At 40.7% G+C, this 16,081-nt stretch overlaps 1 protein-coding gene across 1 annotated transcript in view; it reads left to right on the forward strand.

Moving 5' to 3' along the window:
- Positions 1-16,081, forward strand: part of LOC126192160 (sphingomyelin phosphodiesterase 4) — a 211,558-nt gene that overhangs the window by 142,775 nt on the left and 52,702 nt on the right. Inside the window, exon 11 of the mRNA XM_049932584.1 lies at positions 11,614-11,763. Coding sequence (XP_049788541.1) covers positions 11,614-11,763 — 150 coding nt within the window. The remainder of the gene's footprint in view (positions 1-11,613; positions 11,764-16,081) is intronic.

Below are 16,081 nucleotides of genomic sequence, written 5' to 3' on the forward strand. Positions count from 1 at the left end.
GGACAATATGATGGAAATGGAAGAGGATGTAGATGAAGATGAAATCGGAGATATGATACTGCGTGAAGAGTTTGACAGAGCACTGAAAGACCTGTTTGACAGAGCACTGAAAGACCTAAGTCGAAACAAGGCCACGGGAGTAGACAACGTTCCATTAGAACTACTGACAGCCTTGGGAGAGCCAGTCCTGACAAAACTCTGCCATCTGGCGAGCAAGATGTATGAGTCAGGTGAAATACCCTCAGACTTCAAGAAGAATATAATAATTCCAGTCCCAAAGAATGCAGGTGTTGACAGATGTGAAAATTACCGAACTGTCAACTTAATAAGCCATGGCTGCAAAATACTAACACGAATTCTTTCCAGACAAATGGAAAAACAGATAGAAGCCGACCTTGGGGAAGATCAGTTGGATTCCATAGAAATATTGGAACACGTGAGGCAATACTGACCCTACAACTTATCTTAGAAGAAAGATTAAGGAAAGGCAAACCTACGTTTCTAGCTTTTGCAGACTTAGAGAAAGCTTTTGACAATGTTGACTGGAATACTCTCTTTCAAATTCTGAAGGTGGCAGGGGTAAAATACAGGGAGCGAAAGGCTATTTACAATTTGTACAGAAACCAGATGGCAGTTGTAAGAGTTGAGGGACATGAAAGTGAAGCAGTGGTTGGGAAGGGAGTGAGACAGGATTGTAGCCTCTCCCCGATGTTATTCAATCTGTATATTGAGCACGCGGTACAGGAAACAAAAGAAAAATTCGGAGTAGGTATTAAAATCCATGGAGAAGAAATAAAAACTTTAAGGTTCACCGATGACATTGTAATTCTGTCAGAGGCAGCAAAGGACTTGGAATAGCAGTTGAACAGAATGGACAGTGTCTTGAAAGGAGGATACAAGTTGAACATCAACAAAAGCATAAAGGGATATTGGAATGTAGTCGAGTTAACTCGGGTGATGCTGAGGGAATTAGATTAGGAAACTAGACAGTTAAAGTAGTAAAAGAGTTTTGCTATTTGGGGAGAAAAATAACTGATGATGGTCGAAGTAGAGAGGATATAAAATGTAGACTGGCAATGGCAAGGAAAGCTTTTCTGAGGAAGGGAAATTTGTTAATATTGAGTATAGATTTAAGTGTCAGAATGTCGTTTCTGAAAGTATTTGTATGGAGTGTAGCCATGTATGGAAGTGAAATGTGGACGATAAATAGTTTAGACAAGAAGAGAATAGAAGCTTTGGAAATGTGGTGTTACAGAAGAATGCTGAAGATTAGGTGGGTAGATCACATAACTAATGAGGAGGTATTGAATAGAATTGGGGAGAAGAGGAGTTTGTGGCACAACTTGACTAGAAGAAGGGATCGGTTGGTAGGACATGTTCTGAGGCATCAAGGGATCACCAATTTAGTATTGGAGGGCAGCGTGGAGGGTAAAAATCGTAGAGGGAGACCAAGAGATGAATACACTAAGCAGATTCAGAAGGATGTAGGCTGCAGTAGGTACTGGGAGATGAAGAAGCTTGCACAGGATAGAGTATCATGGAGAGCTGCATCAAACCAGTCTCAGGACTGAAGACCACAACAACAACAACAGCAATCACTACAATGAATCAGAGTTCCCAAAGCTCTTATTTTTCCCTTTTCCAAATACATCTCAGATACGAATTTTGTTTATTTTACTTTATCATTCATACTGAAGCAGTGGCATGCCTTGTTTCCTTACAACAGATGCCTTAAAATGAACAGTCCTGCTGAAATGCAACTAGTCTTACAGAAAACACATGTTATATACCACTCTAGTATGTGAAACTAAACATTTACATCAGTGTGATATAACTCACCTCATTGATGACAACAATAGTAGAAAGAGGCAGTTTACTTTTCTAATAGAGTATGTACATGACAAAAGAGTGTACAAGGGAGGACCCAAAAGAAACTGGACTCCGAGGGTGCTGCCACTCGTAGACGTAGTGCAGGGTTCTCACGCTAGATGGTATTAGTAGAGACCTTCATGAAACAGCTGTGCAGACGATGTCAGTGTAGAGCTGAACGTGCAAGTGTGGTATTGTGTTTCTCTGACTGTTGGTGGGTTACCTCTGCGAAGTCATTATGGAAACTTTAAAAGAACAATGAGTGTGTGTGAAATTTTGTTTCCTGCTTAAAAAAAACTGCAACAGAGACACACCAAATGCTTCAGGAAGCTTTCCAGGAGGACGCTATGAGCTGCACACAGGTTTTCAAGTGGATTGGGCGCTTTAAGCATGGTGAGATGTGTGGTGAAATGTGTGTTGAAGACCAAGCTCATTCTGGACGCCCTTCAACATCGCAAAATGAGGAGAACATTGAAAAGGTTCACCAGAAGATCAGCAAGGATCGTCGCCAAATGATCAACCAAATTTCAGCAGAGACAGGAATCAGTTGGAGCTTGTGCCAGCGGATTTTGAGTGAGGATTTGCACATGAGACGTGTTGCTGCTAAATTTGTTCCGTGCCTTCTCACACAGGAGCAAAAAACCATCCGCATAAATGTGTGTCATGGCTTGAAAACAGAGATTGCATGTGATCCAAACTTGAACAAAGTCATTACAGGGGATGAGAATAGGTGTTACGGGTATGACCCAGAAACCAAACAAGCGTCAAGCCAGTGGAGGACTCCCAACTCTCCCAGACCAAAAAAAGCAAGGCAAGTGAGGTCAAATATGAAGACGATGATCATTGTCTTTTTTGATGTTCGTGGAATTGTGCATCGGGAATTCATACCCCCTGGCCAGACTGTTAACCAGCACTTTTACTTGGATGTTTTAAGGCATCTGCGAGAGGATGTGAGGAGGAAACGCCCGGAACTTTGGCGATCAGGTGACTGGTTTCTGCATCACGACAACGCTCCAGCACACACGGCCTTACGAGTGACCCACTATTTGGCATCTCAGAAGTGGTCTGTCATTCCCCACACTCCGTATTCGCCAGACCTAGCCCCGTGTGACTGTTTCCTATTTCCATGAAAAAAAAAAAAAAAAAAAAAAAAACCAACCACCGCTAAAAGGGGAGCGTTATGGAGGCGGTAAAAACAGCTTCGCAAAGGACACTGGACAATATCAAACTTGAAGAGTTCCAAACATGCTTCCAACAGTGGGAAAAGAGACTTGACAAGTGCATCGCATGTAATGGAGAGTATTTTGAAGGTGACTGAAGTAATTTTGTGAAAATGTTCATCAATAAATTTTTTATGACAACAATCCCATTTCTTTTGGTCCCCCTCGTATAATTTGTTCCAAAATTTTACATTGAGTGTAAACTATTGGAAGATAAGTATAAAGTGCTTGAAACTAGTTATGGTTTAGAGGAGTAATAAACTTGCAGTGACAACTGAAAATTCCTGCTTATAGTGGACAGTTACCTTAACAATTAGGCTATCTGAGTGCACCTGCAGGCCAGACTCGGACTTCTGATGTGTGTACTTACAATTTCTGAACAATGTTAGTAGAGGATCTCTCTTGGCATATATGAGAATAGCACCACTGGGGGAATGAAGTTGGTGGAGGACTGTGGCTTACCCATCAAAGAGGAATATTCGTGAAATGAATTAAATGCACTGAAATTAATTCGGTCAGTGAGAATGGACTCATTGAAGATGCAGTAACATGAAATTTTCAATTGCAACTTCACACCATCACTTCACACCTTTGCATCTTTGTTGATTATATACTCATTGATTTATTCACTTCATTCCAGTGCATTTAATTAATTTCTAAATAGAGTAGGACATCTGTTAGGTGTGTCACATGAGCTTCTGTAAGTGAAGTAAAGGAATAACCTATCTTGGAAAATAAACAGGTCATAACAAACTGGTATCGACCATGTTCAAATAACCTTGGAGGAGAATAGGTGGTGGTTGCTGTTGCAGTGCATAAGCACAGCTTGATAAACACCAGGCAGTCATTCTGAATATTCTACAAAAGGATTGGTAATATGGGTAATCATGCTCCCAAATGGGTACCACTTGAATTAACGTGTGTACAAGTGCACTTCGTTCAAAATCAGGTACAATACAAAAATGTTGCAGTTCAGTCACTTTAGTAAATGTTAAAGTTGTACTATTTTGTAATTTTTACAGTACAAACTATTTAAGGTAGTAGACACTTGCTAGGAAGGAGCAGGTTTCAAAGCCTCATTCAACCAGTCTGATTTAGACAGAAATTATCACAGCTTTGCTAAAATTGTTCATTTTACTAACGCTGCCACTCTGAATAATACTGAATGAACACAGGCAAATCTAGTACTAGTGATTGTAATGTTTTGTGTTAAGGATTTTTTATTCAGGGATACATAGTATCTGCACTTACTGTGAGACCAGGGTTGCCACAGGTTCTGGAATTCAGGGAATATCACGGACTTTCAAACATGTCAGGGAAATTAAAACACTGAAAAAATCTCGTCTGCAGCTCAGTGATCATCTTTATGGTGAATTGGCACTTATCATCATTGCTATTGATTCTCAGAATATTTGCACAAGTTATCTGTTGCATGGATTGATCAATGGGGTCCCATTTCATCAACATGCTGCCTGTGACTCTTGAATAGCTGGCCACACTAGTGAATTTCTGCAACAGGTATCTCTAATGGATCAGGCCTGCCAATCTGAAGCCCTTCCTTTCCCATTAATGTGCATGTCTTGCCCATCAGATCTGGTCTCATCAACCTGCCCGCATGCCGGGTCTGTTTGTGTGTGGCATAATGCAGTGGAGTTTTGTGTTTTATCCATGGGCAGGTGAATGCAGGACTACCACGGGCTATAAATACAAAATCTAAAGGCGGGTCCACACTGAGCGCGCCGCACTGCGCAAAACGGCTCTGCGCGCTCAGTGTGGATGGCGAACCGCGCTGCGCCGTGCCGTGCCGCGCAGTTTTCCGGCTGTTCTCGGTACATCAAAGGAAGTGGCGTGTTTGCGCGCGCTCAGTTTAGACGGCTCCTGGCTCGCTCCACCTTCAGACCATGTGCGCGCTCCAACTGGAACACAGTGCGCAACTCGAAGCGGTGCGGACAGCGCACTCCTCTCTGTTACAGCGGTGTGCGGGGTGCAGCAGCACGGTGCGGTGCGCTCAATGTGGACCCGCCTTAAGAGGGGTAATCCAGGGGTAGGTTAAATAATGAATAAAAAAAATAGGGGGGCAGATAAGCTACTATGAACAGCATAATGAATGCATAATTGTAACCAAGACAGACACAAAGCCCATACCTACCACTGTAGTACAAGTTTACATGCCAACTAACTCCGCAGATGATGAAGAGATTGAAGAAATGTATAATGCGATAAAAGAAATTACTCAGATAGTTAAGGGAGACAAGAATTTAATAGTCATGGGGAACTGGATTAGATAGTAGGGAAAGAAAGAGAAGGAAAAGTTTTAGGTGAATATGGTCTGGGCGTAGGAATGAAAGAGGAAGCCGCCCGGTAGAATTTTGCGCAGAGCATAACTTAATCATAGCTAACACTTGGTTTACCGAGTGAGGTGGCGCAGTGGTTAGCACACTGGACTCACATTCGGGAGGACAATGGTTCAATCCCACGTCTGGCCATCCTGATTTAGGTTTTCTGTGATTTCCCTAAATTGCTCCAGGCAAATGCTGGGATGGTTCCTTTGAAAGGGCACGGCCGGCTTCCTTCCCCGTCCTTCCCTAATCCGATGAGAGCGATGACCTCCCAGTTTGGTCTCTTCCCCCAAACAACCCAACCAAACACTTAGTTTTAGAATCTTGAAAGAAGGTTGTAGTGGAAGAGGCCTGGAGACACTGGAAGATTTCAGATAGATTATATAATGGTAAGACAGAGATTTAGGAACCAGGTTTTAAATTTTAATACATTTCCAGGGACAGATGCGGACTCTGACCACAATTTATTAGTAATGAACTGTATATTAAAACTGAAGAAACTGCAAAAATGCGGGAATTTAAGGAGGTGAGACCTGTATAAACTGAAGGAACCAGAGGTTGTAGAGAGTTTCAGATAGAGAATTAGGGAACAGTTGACAAATGCAGGGGAAAGATATACAGTAGAAGAAGAATGGGTAGCTTTGAGAGATGAAATTGTGAAAGCAGCAGAGGATAAAGTAGCTAAAAAGGCGAGGGCTAGTAGAAATCCTTGGGTAACAGAAGAAATATTGAATTTAATTGATGAAAGGAGAAAATGTGACAATGCAGGAAACAAAGCAGGGGAAAAGGAATACAAATGTCTCAGAAATGAGATTGATACGAAGTGCAAGGATCAGTAGAGGACAAATGTAAGGATGTAGAGGCATATATCACTAGGAATAAGATAAATACTGCCTACAGGAAAACTAGAGAGTCCTATGGAAAAAAAGAGAACCATCTGTATGAATATCAAGAGCTCGGAGGGAAACCAGTCCTAAGCAAAGAAGGGAAAGCAGAAAGGTGAAAGGAGTATATAGAGGGTCTATACAGGGGCGATGTGCTTGAGGACAATATTATGGAAGTGGAAAAGGACATAATGAAGATGAAATGGGAGATATGATACTGCATGAAGAATTTGACAGAGCACTTAAAGACCTTAATTGAAACAAGGCCCCGGGAGTAGACAACATTCCATCAGAACTACTGATAGCCTTGGGACAGCCAGCCATGACGAGACTTTACCTATCTGGTGAGCAAGATTAATAGGACAAGCAAAATAGCCTCAGACTTAAAGAGGAATACAATAATTCCAATCCCAAAGAAAGCACGTGTCGACAGGTGTGAAAATGATGAACTATCAGTTAAATAAATCATAGCTGCAAAATACTAATGCACATTCTTTAGAGGTGAACGGAAAAACTGGTAGAAGCTGACCTTGGGGATGATCAGATTGGGTTCCGTAGAAGTGTTGGAACATGCAAGGCAATACTGACACTAAGATTTATCTTAGAAGCTAGATTAAGGAAAGGCAAACCTACATTTCAAGCATTTCTAGAGAAAGCTTTTGACAATATTGACTGGAATATTCTCTTTCAAATTGTGAAGGTGACAAGGGTTACATATAGGGAGCGAAAGGCTATTTACAATTTTCACAGAAACCAGATGGCAGTTATCACGCGTCAAGGGGCATGAAAGGGAAGTAGTGGTTGGTAAGGGAGTGAGACAGCCTATCCCTGATGTTATTCAATCTATACATCGAGCAAGCAGTAAAGGGGAAAAAAAAGAAAAATTGGAGTAGGAATTAAAATCCACGGAGAAGAAATAAAAACTTTGAGGTTTGCCAATGACATTGTAATTCTATCACAGACAGCAAAGTCCCTGGAAGAGCAGTGGAAAGGAATAGACCGTGTGTTGAAAGGAGGATGTAAGATGAACATCAACAAAAGCAAAATGGGGATAATGGAATGTAGTCGAATTAAATCGGTGATGCTGCGGGAATTAGATTAGGAAATGAGACGCTTAAAGTAGTACTGTAAATGAGTTTTGCTATTTGGGGAGCAAAATAACTGATGATGGTCGAAGTAGAGAGGATATAAAATGTAGACTGGCAATGGCAAGGAAAGTGTTTCTGAAGATGAGAAATTTGTTAACATAGAGTATAGATTTAAGTGTCAGGAAGTCATTTCTGAAAGTATTTGTATGGAGTGTAGCCATGTATGGAAGTGAAACATGGACGATAAATAGCTTGGACAAGAAGAGAATAGAAGCTTTCGAAATGTGGTGCTACAGAAGAATGCTGAAGATTAGATGGGTAGATCACATAACTAATGAGGAGGTATTGAACAGAATTGGGGAGAAGAGGAGTTTGTGGCACAACTTGACTAGAAGAAGGGATTGGTTGGTAGGACATATTCTGAGGCATCAAGGGATCACCAATTTAGAATTGGAGGGAAGCTTGGAGAGCAAAAATCATAGAGTGAGACCAAGAGATGAATACACTAAACAGATTCAGAAGGATATAACTTGGAGTAATTACTTGGAGGTGAAGAAGCTTGCACAGGTTAGAGTAGCATGGAGAGCTATGTCAAACCAGTCTCTGGACTGAAGATGAAAACAACAACAACAACATCATCATCATTATCATCATCATCATCCATGGACCCGGTACTGTAATGTTCCTCTGTAGGCCAGAAGCCACAGGCGATGGATTTCAGAAATTGCAACTGTCTCACCACAAACACATCACAAAGTGTGTTGTTTTATAGAAATTTTATTTATTTTAGCACTTCAAAAGTAGCTTATATATTATAAAGTATGGATGACAAGAAGAAGACAATTTTGGCAGTCTCTGATGGTTGATGGTTTGTACACTATGTGCTCAGATATTTCTTGAAAGAAAAGTCACATAATACCTGTAAAATAATACATGTAACACAGTTGGTAATAGCCTACAGTAATGAACATAGTAGAATCAACATTTTATTGGCAGTCACCTATATTGTTAGTTTACACAACTCTTCCCTACCTTATACACTTCTTTCAAGAGGCCTATTTTTTTCTGAGGTTATTTATGAAATCAGTGAAGTTATTTTAAATCTATTTTGCGATGCAAAGGAAATGCGTATTTTTGTTACCAAATGTGTTTTGTTTTATTGAAAAAAAAAGTCAGTGGACTTAATAAAACCCACATTCCATTTGGCTTGCTTTCTCCATCTAAAAACAGTTCATTACAAAAAATGTTGATGTTAGTACTTAAGATTTTTGCTCACATTAGGAAACACCATCTGCTTGCAAGTTTTATTTGGATATTTCTTTTTTTGGTACTATTATTTCTTGTATTGTAGCTGCGAAGGTGGATTGTCAACTTAAGTCTTTACTTACCCTTGAGATCTCAAAATTTGTCATGGAAAAATGCTAAAACTTGTCTGGAAATCAGGGAATTTCACTTGGGGATACTTGTGGCAAGTTGTGAGGCTTTATTTACTATTTTGGGATTGGAAGTATTGACGAAGTCAAGCTCAGTCCAAAGTAAAGGCTAAAACAAGACTTGCTGCACAGTCTATGTGAATTGCAACATGAACACTGGAAGCTACTACTCAGATTGTCAATTTGGTGGGGACATTCAAGGACAATGGGACATTTCTGTGCTTCAGTAGGTCTTGATTTTATGCATGCTCTTGTTTTAACACCATTAGTGAAACACGTCAGCTTCTTATAGGAGATTGTTCACTCTCATACAGCGTATCTAGCCGAAGAATTTTTGGGGGATTTTTGCAAACTGCTGATGAGAGAGCCTTCTGCAGAAGAGTAATATTTTACTTGGTGAGATAATTTGAGTCACTGTGCATGTATGAAGTTAATACTTTGCTTTTTGTACTATAACTACCACCTTTCCTGCAGCTCCCACTTCCATATCCCTCCATGGTCCATATTTCGGGCAAGGCTTCGGCTGGACCTATCGCAAGGCCCAGAAGGTTCCGTTCCACCTGAGGCCCTTTGCCGGCAATTTCTTTCTCTTCTTGGCAAGTTCCAGGGCTCAGAAATAGTCGACACCATGGATCAATGGCTGACAGTCTTGTTGGCTTTGCTTATGCTCACGTTGGATATACTGAACAGCATTCCTTGCCGGATGGCTGCTGTGTTTTCACTGCAGAGTTGGTAGCCATCTGTCGCACCTTTGAGCATATTTGCTCCTGCACTGGTGTGTCCTTCATCTATAATGACTCCTTAAGCAACCTTCAAGTTCTTGACCAGTGTTTCCCTTGATATCATTTGGTAATGACTATCCAGGAGTCTCTTTATGCCATAGAACAGTGGACGTTCAGTGACCTTCATTTGGGCCCCAGGACATGTCGGGATACCGGGCAATGAACTTGCCGACAGCCTGGCCAAACAGGCTGCTGGTAAACCAACTCTGGAAATTTCTCTGATGGGTCTTCTGCCGCAAAGTTTTCACGTTCTGGGATACTGAATGGCATACCTTCAGAACCCCAAACAAACTCCGTGTTATCAAGGAGACAACGAATGTATGGCGGTCATCCATGCGAGCCACTCGCAGGGACTCTGTTGTCCTTTGCCAGCTCTGCATCGGCCATACATGGAGAACACATGGGCCACCTCCTCCATCATGAGAACCCACCTCAGTGTCGCTGTGGCTCCCGTATAACTGTCATCCACCTCTTGTTGGACTGCCTTATTTTAGCTATTCTGTGGTGGACTTTTAACCTTCCCAGCACTATACCTACAATGTTGGGCGAAAATGCCTAAACGGCCAATTTAGTTTTTTGTTTCATTTGCGAGGTTTTTTTTTTATCGTACCATCGAAGCTTGGGCACCTGGCCTTGTCCCCCAGGCCTCCATCCTCCCTCCCTTTTACATCTTCGTCGCTCTTACTTTGCATTTTGTTTGCCTTGTTGTTTGTCTTTTCCCTATGTATGTTATGCTCGCCTTGTCATTTAGGCTGGCGATTTTAGTATGTTGCAGAGTGGCTGGCTCATCCTTTTTTTTTATCGTTGTGATCAGCAAGCTCAAGCCGTCTGCTATGTTATTTTACTGCCTCCCTCTACCTTTCCATTTAGTGTGTATCTCCCCCTTTGGTTCACTTTTTTTATTTTCTCTTTCGATATGGTTCCCCATTTACTTCCCCCAATTCATTTGTTTTTAATTGTTTTACTTTGAGACTTGTTTGCTTGAGGAAAAAGGGACTGATGACCCTGTAGTTTGGTCCCTTTATACCCCAAAACCACCAACCAACCAATCATACTATAAAAGATCAAACTTACAATACCAGTGTTTTAGTATCTACTTATTGTATTAGAGGATTAACAAACACCCCACAAACTGCAGTTAGGAAAATTTTTGCACCTTTGACTTCTAGCTCTTTATCTGTTGGAATAGATGCCAGATAGATGCCACAGATCACCATCTGTCCTACTTTACAGCAGACAAAGCCTCTGAACCCCACGTTCTTGAAGGGTTGTAGACATCCAACTATTTAGTGCCTAGTGGTAGCTTCACTGCCTCCTACCTCTTTCCGTAAATGCTCAAGATAGTAGCAATCGAACAGCTTTGTCATTTTTGAGATACTTGTCCATATGCTCTGTGTAATATTAAACTGCCCTTCGTCAAAGTCACTTATTGCAATGGATTTCCCCATTTGCAGCCCATATGTTCGTTAGGATGATCCTCCATTGGCACACTTTTGTTACCGCTTCACATGCCCGCAGCGCCACCAGGCGGCGCCAGACATCACAGTGGGCAGTGGTCATAATGTTTTGGCTTATTACTGTATACTGACTGGGGAGGCGGGAGCTGTACTTTATAATCAACCACCAAAAAAAAAATTGTTAATTATTGTTGACTGTTGAAAAAGCTACTTCCTAAAGAGGTAATGCTGTGTGATCCAAAACCAGAAAATATGTTTTGATGCTATTATTTATTGAGTAAGACTTAAATTTTTGGATTGAGTGTAATGGACAAAGTGAAACAGTTGTTGAATCTGGTCGAAGAGTGGATTAAAAACAATGAATGTTTTTTAGAATTTCACAACTAGATTACAGTATTTACAAAAGGTGAGCATGAAGTAACCTCACCTCCACTGTTGGCATTGCCAGGGTTAACAAAAATTTGTTTACATTTTTGTGTACAGCAATGCATAGTGCTATGGTGTTCTTGACTACACTTGTGAAAGCAACAGTTTTTTACAGGATCCCCTTGTCAGTCCTTCCATCCGTGACTGGAGACAGAGGCGCTTAATAGAGTACCAAGGAGATCCAGAACTGCAGCCAATAAGATCATCAGAAATTGCCTTTCTTGTGAAGATTGGCTACCAAATTTCTTCAAAGCTTAATGAAATGGTAATCACAAATATTTTTGTATGCTACCTGTGATTCCATGTGTATAATGACTCTCTAGTCATATGATGACTAATCACAATTTTCTTATTGGTAGGACAAGCTGCATTTAGAGACATGAAATTTTTGTTTATTTATTTGCTGATTTAGGTATTATTTTGTGCTGGTGTTATTTCCTTACAGCTTATTTGTAAACTATGCTGCCCTTATTGTTCAGTGTTATGATGAAAATAGAATTATACCCATTAGTTACATTATTAATGATCAGTGTTGTTCTTATTACAACACTATCATCTGCCCCATAGTACTGTACGGTTCAGAAAGCTGGACGCTTACAAAAAATGAAAGAGAAAAACTGAATGTTTTCGAAAGAAAAGTAATGAGAAAAATCTGGGGACCTGTGTGGGAGAATGGCGTATTGAGAAGTCAAAATCAGTTAATGAAGCAGCCCACCATCATCCAGAAATTAAAAAGTAGGAGACTGCAATGGGCTGGACATGTGGCTAGAATGGAAACCAACAGAATCACCAAGAAAGCATTTGAAGGAACTCTGCAGACAACAAGACCATTGGGCCGACCTCGTACAAAGTGGAAACGCAGCATTAGAAATTTCCGCAGGGTGGAAGCAGATCGTTGATGCAGCACGTGGTCTACAGGGCCTGTGACCACTGAGGGGGGGGGGGGGGGGGGGGGGAGAGAGAGAGAGAGAGAGAGAGACAGAGAGAGAGAGAGTTGTTGTTATGATTGATATAGCACATCTAATTTATTTCCATTGTTGAAAAAAAAACCTCTATGTTAAATCTATTAAATCTAATCAATTAAAGAACAAAGAACTCTGCAACCAAACAACATTGAAAGTTTTATAATCACAACTCTTGAAGATCTCTGTTGAGACATTAAGCCACAAAAGCTTCAATACTTCACTATAATTTTACAACTGCCACTCTGAATCTGTATTTGAACATAGGGGCCAAATTGCCCTCAGCACATTACATTTTTTAATACTTTTGCACAACAAACCGTAGCAAAAATGACGTGTTTTGTAGAGACCCTTAATGTAGTGCACCAGTTGAACTCTGTATTTCAGAACACCAAATACGGCATTTTAGCATAACAAACACTGCTTCATTGACTTGTATCAGCCAGTCACAATACAGAACACATGACGTCACAGAGACATGTTTCTTGCGGTACAACAGTACAATGAAAATGTTTGCAACAATATGTACTCAGTATTATTTTTACTATTGTGCAAAATGAAGTTGTGATAGCTGCGTGTTCTGCAGTGTAATTAGAGGTCTGATTGCCTGATAGATGCAAGTTAATCAGACTCCATTTTGGCTCACGTGTTTTTAAAGCTAAATTGCTGTATTTGTTGTTTTTCATATTTATACTGCGTACTATGAAACTGTGCCGTTCAATTGCTGCACCGCATTAGAGGTGTCTCCAAAATATGAATTTGTTGTACAAAAGGGTAGGGAAATTTGATGTTGGCAGATAAAACTGTTATCGGCTGATGTCATATCAAGGCATTAGTTCCTTAGGCTGGAAATAAATGGTCATTTTAAACTTACATGCATACATCAACCTTGAAAAAAAAATTAAGGACACAATTTCAACATTAAACAAATAGCAGTTGCCAATATTAGTAACCCATTGCCTTCATGTTTACAACATTTCTAAACGGGAATGGTGAAAATACCAAATTTCACAACTTGTAAAATCTGGCAGAGTCGCATTATATTCGTAAATCACTGATTTCCTGTTATTTGTCGCATTATTGTTTACATGAAATTTTTCTACTCCTAGCAATATTTTATATTCCTCCTATTTGAAGGCAACTAAGAGAGGGTAGCTACAACCAATTTTCTGTGACTAAAATTGAAGCTGAACCAAATGAATTACATTGAAAATTGTAGAACTTTTTTTGCAATTTGAGAATAAATCATCATTGAACAGGAATGGTATGAAAAGCTTAGGAAAGCATAATCTGATCTAGACAGTTATTGCCTCTAAGAGCTCAGAATTTCTTGTGGACTTTTAGCCACAAATTTTCCTTATGTAATAAAAAATACAAACAACCAAGTTTCAACAGCATCATGTTTTTGTTTGGCATTGTACCAAAGTTTGCAGTGTCAAATTGTATGTGATTTCAGAAGTGTGTACAGTAATTAACTAAGTGGTACCATTGATGCAGGTAAGACCATCACTGATAACTGTTGTCTTTCAGAGGGAGAAGACTTTCTCATTGTCATCATGGATTAAGTAATAGTATTAAAATGCTTTGAGACTGATGTAAAAATATATTTAGTAGGACGGTTGGAAAGGAAAAATTATGGATTAGGTTGCTGAAGATAGCCTGCCTGAAATACACTGAAGTGCCTAACAAATCAAATTAGGTTTGTTATTCAGATCTGTTGTCAATGTTCTTCATCAACAGATTGAAGAAAAGGAGGAATACTTTCTGTATACTATGAATCTGTTACACAGATATAATTACAGCAGTTAATAGTCACTTTTTAGTATGAAATTTCCTGAAAATGAAGAAAAATAAGTCTGATAAAAAAAATAATTCCAGCAAGATACGATCATTGTAAATCTGTTGTTTCACTACACGTTTCAACATTTTGATAAAAGGAGTGAACCAGGTACAGACAGAACTGGGAGCTTTAATTTAATTCTTTCAAGATGTTAAAGTTGTTAATATTCAGTCTTTACACTGATTATTGTTTTTCTTGTTAATTTTACCTGTTTCATATGCTGAAGAGCAGACATTGCTTTGGAAAATGTGAAACAATATGGGAGCTACTAGCAGATATCGGTTACCGTATTTAGTAAATACACACCAAAAAAAGTTTTGCATCACCCCATTTCATAGAACTCTTGAAGATAGACGTTGACTGTGGATATCGTATCACAGACACAGTCCCTTTGACTGTTCAGAGATGTCGCTGAACCCACCCAAAGATGTAAACAACTATGCATGAGCAGCACCTATTAGACGGAGGGGGCCCGACAGCTGATCAGTTCCAGTCATTCCACCAGGAAGGAGGTACACGGCTCATGTTGTCTGTAGTTCGACCCTGCCTAGATGGTCAATACCGCAGTTTGATCGCATCCACATTGTTCCTTTGTGCCAGGAGGGGCTCTCAACAAAGGAAGTGTCCAGATGTCTCGGAGTGAACCAGAGTGATGTTGTTTGGACATGGACGAGATACAGAGAGACAGGAACTGTCGATGACATGCCTCCCTCAAGCTGCCCAAGGGTCACAACTGCAGTGGATAACTGTTGCCTACGGATTATGGCTCAGATTAACCCAGACAGCATGTTGACATGTTTAATAATGATTTTCGTGCAGCCACAGGACGTCATGTTATGACTCAAGCTGTGCGCAGTAGGCTTCATGATGTGCTATTTCACTCCCAACGTCCATGGTGAGGTCCATCTTAGCAACCACGACACCATGCAGCACGGTACAGATGGGCCCAACAACATGCGAATGGACCGCTCAGGACTGACATCATGTTCTCTTCATCGATGAGTGCATATGCCTTCAACCAGACAATCATCGGAGACGTGTTTGCAGGCAACCTGGTCAGGCTGAACGCCTTAGGCACACTGTGCAGCAAGGTGGAGGTGCCCTGATGTTTTGGAGTGGCATTATGTGGGGCGACATATGCTACTGGTGGTCATGGAAGGCGTCATAATGGCTGTACAATGCGTGAATGCCATCCTCTGACCGATAGTGCAACCACATTGGCAGCATATTGGTGAGGCATTCATCTTCATAGACAACAATTTGTACCCCCATCATGTACATCTTGTGAATGACTTCCTTTAGGGTAATGACATCGCTCAACTAGAGTAGCCAGCATGTTCTCCAGATATGAACCCTATTCGAACATGCCTGGGATAGATTGAAAAGGGCTGTTTATGGACGGCATGACCCACCAACTACTCTGAGGGATCTATGCCGAATTGCTGTTGAGGGGTGGGACAGTCTCGATCAACAGTGCCTTGATGAACTTGTGGATAGTTTGCCACGACGAATACAGGCATACATCAATGCAAGAGGGCATGCTCTGGGTAGTAGAGGTACTGGTGTGTACAGCAATCTGGACCACCACCTCTGGAGGTTTCGCTGTATGGTGTACAACATGCAATTTGTGGCTTTCATGAGCAATAAAAAGGACTGAAATGATGTTTATGTTATCTATTCCAGTTTTCTGTACAGGTTCCGGGACCATGGTGATGCTAAACTTTTTTTGGTGTGTGTATAAGACTGCTCTCGTTTTGCAACTTGTGAAGACAGTCATGGTC

Source organism: Schistocerca nitens, chromosome 1 (genome assembly GCF_023898315.1).
Source record: "Schistocerca nitens isolate TAMUIC-IGC-003100 chromosome 1, iqSchNite1.1, whole genome shotgun sequence".
NCBI lineage: Eukaryota > Metazoa > Arthropoda > Insecta > Orthoptera > Acrididae > Schistocerca > Schistocerca nitens.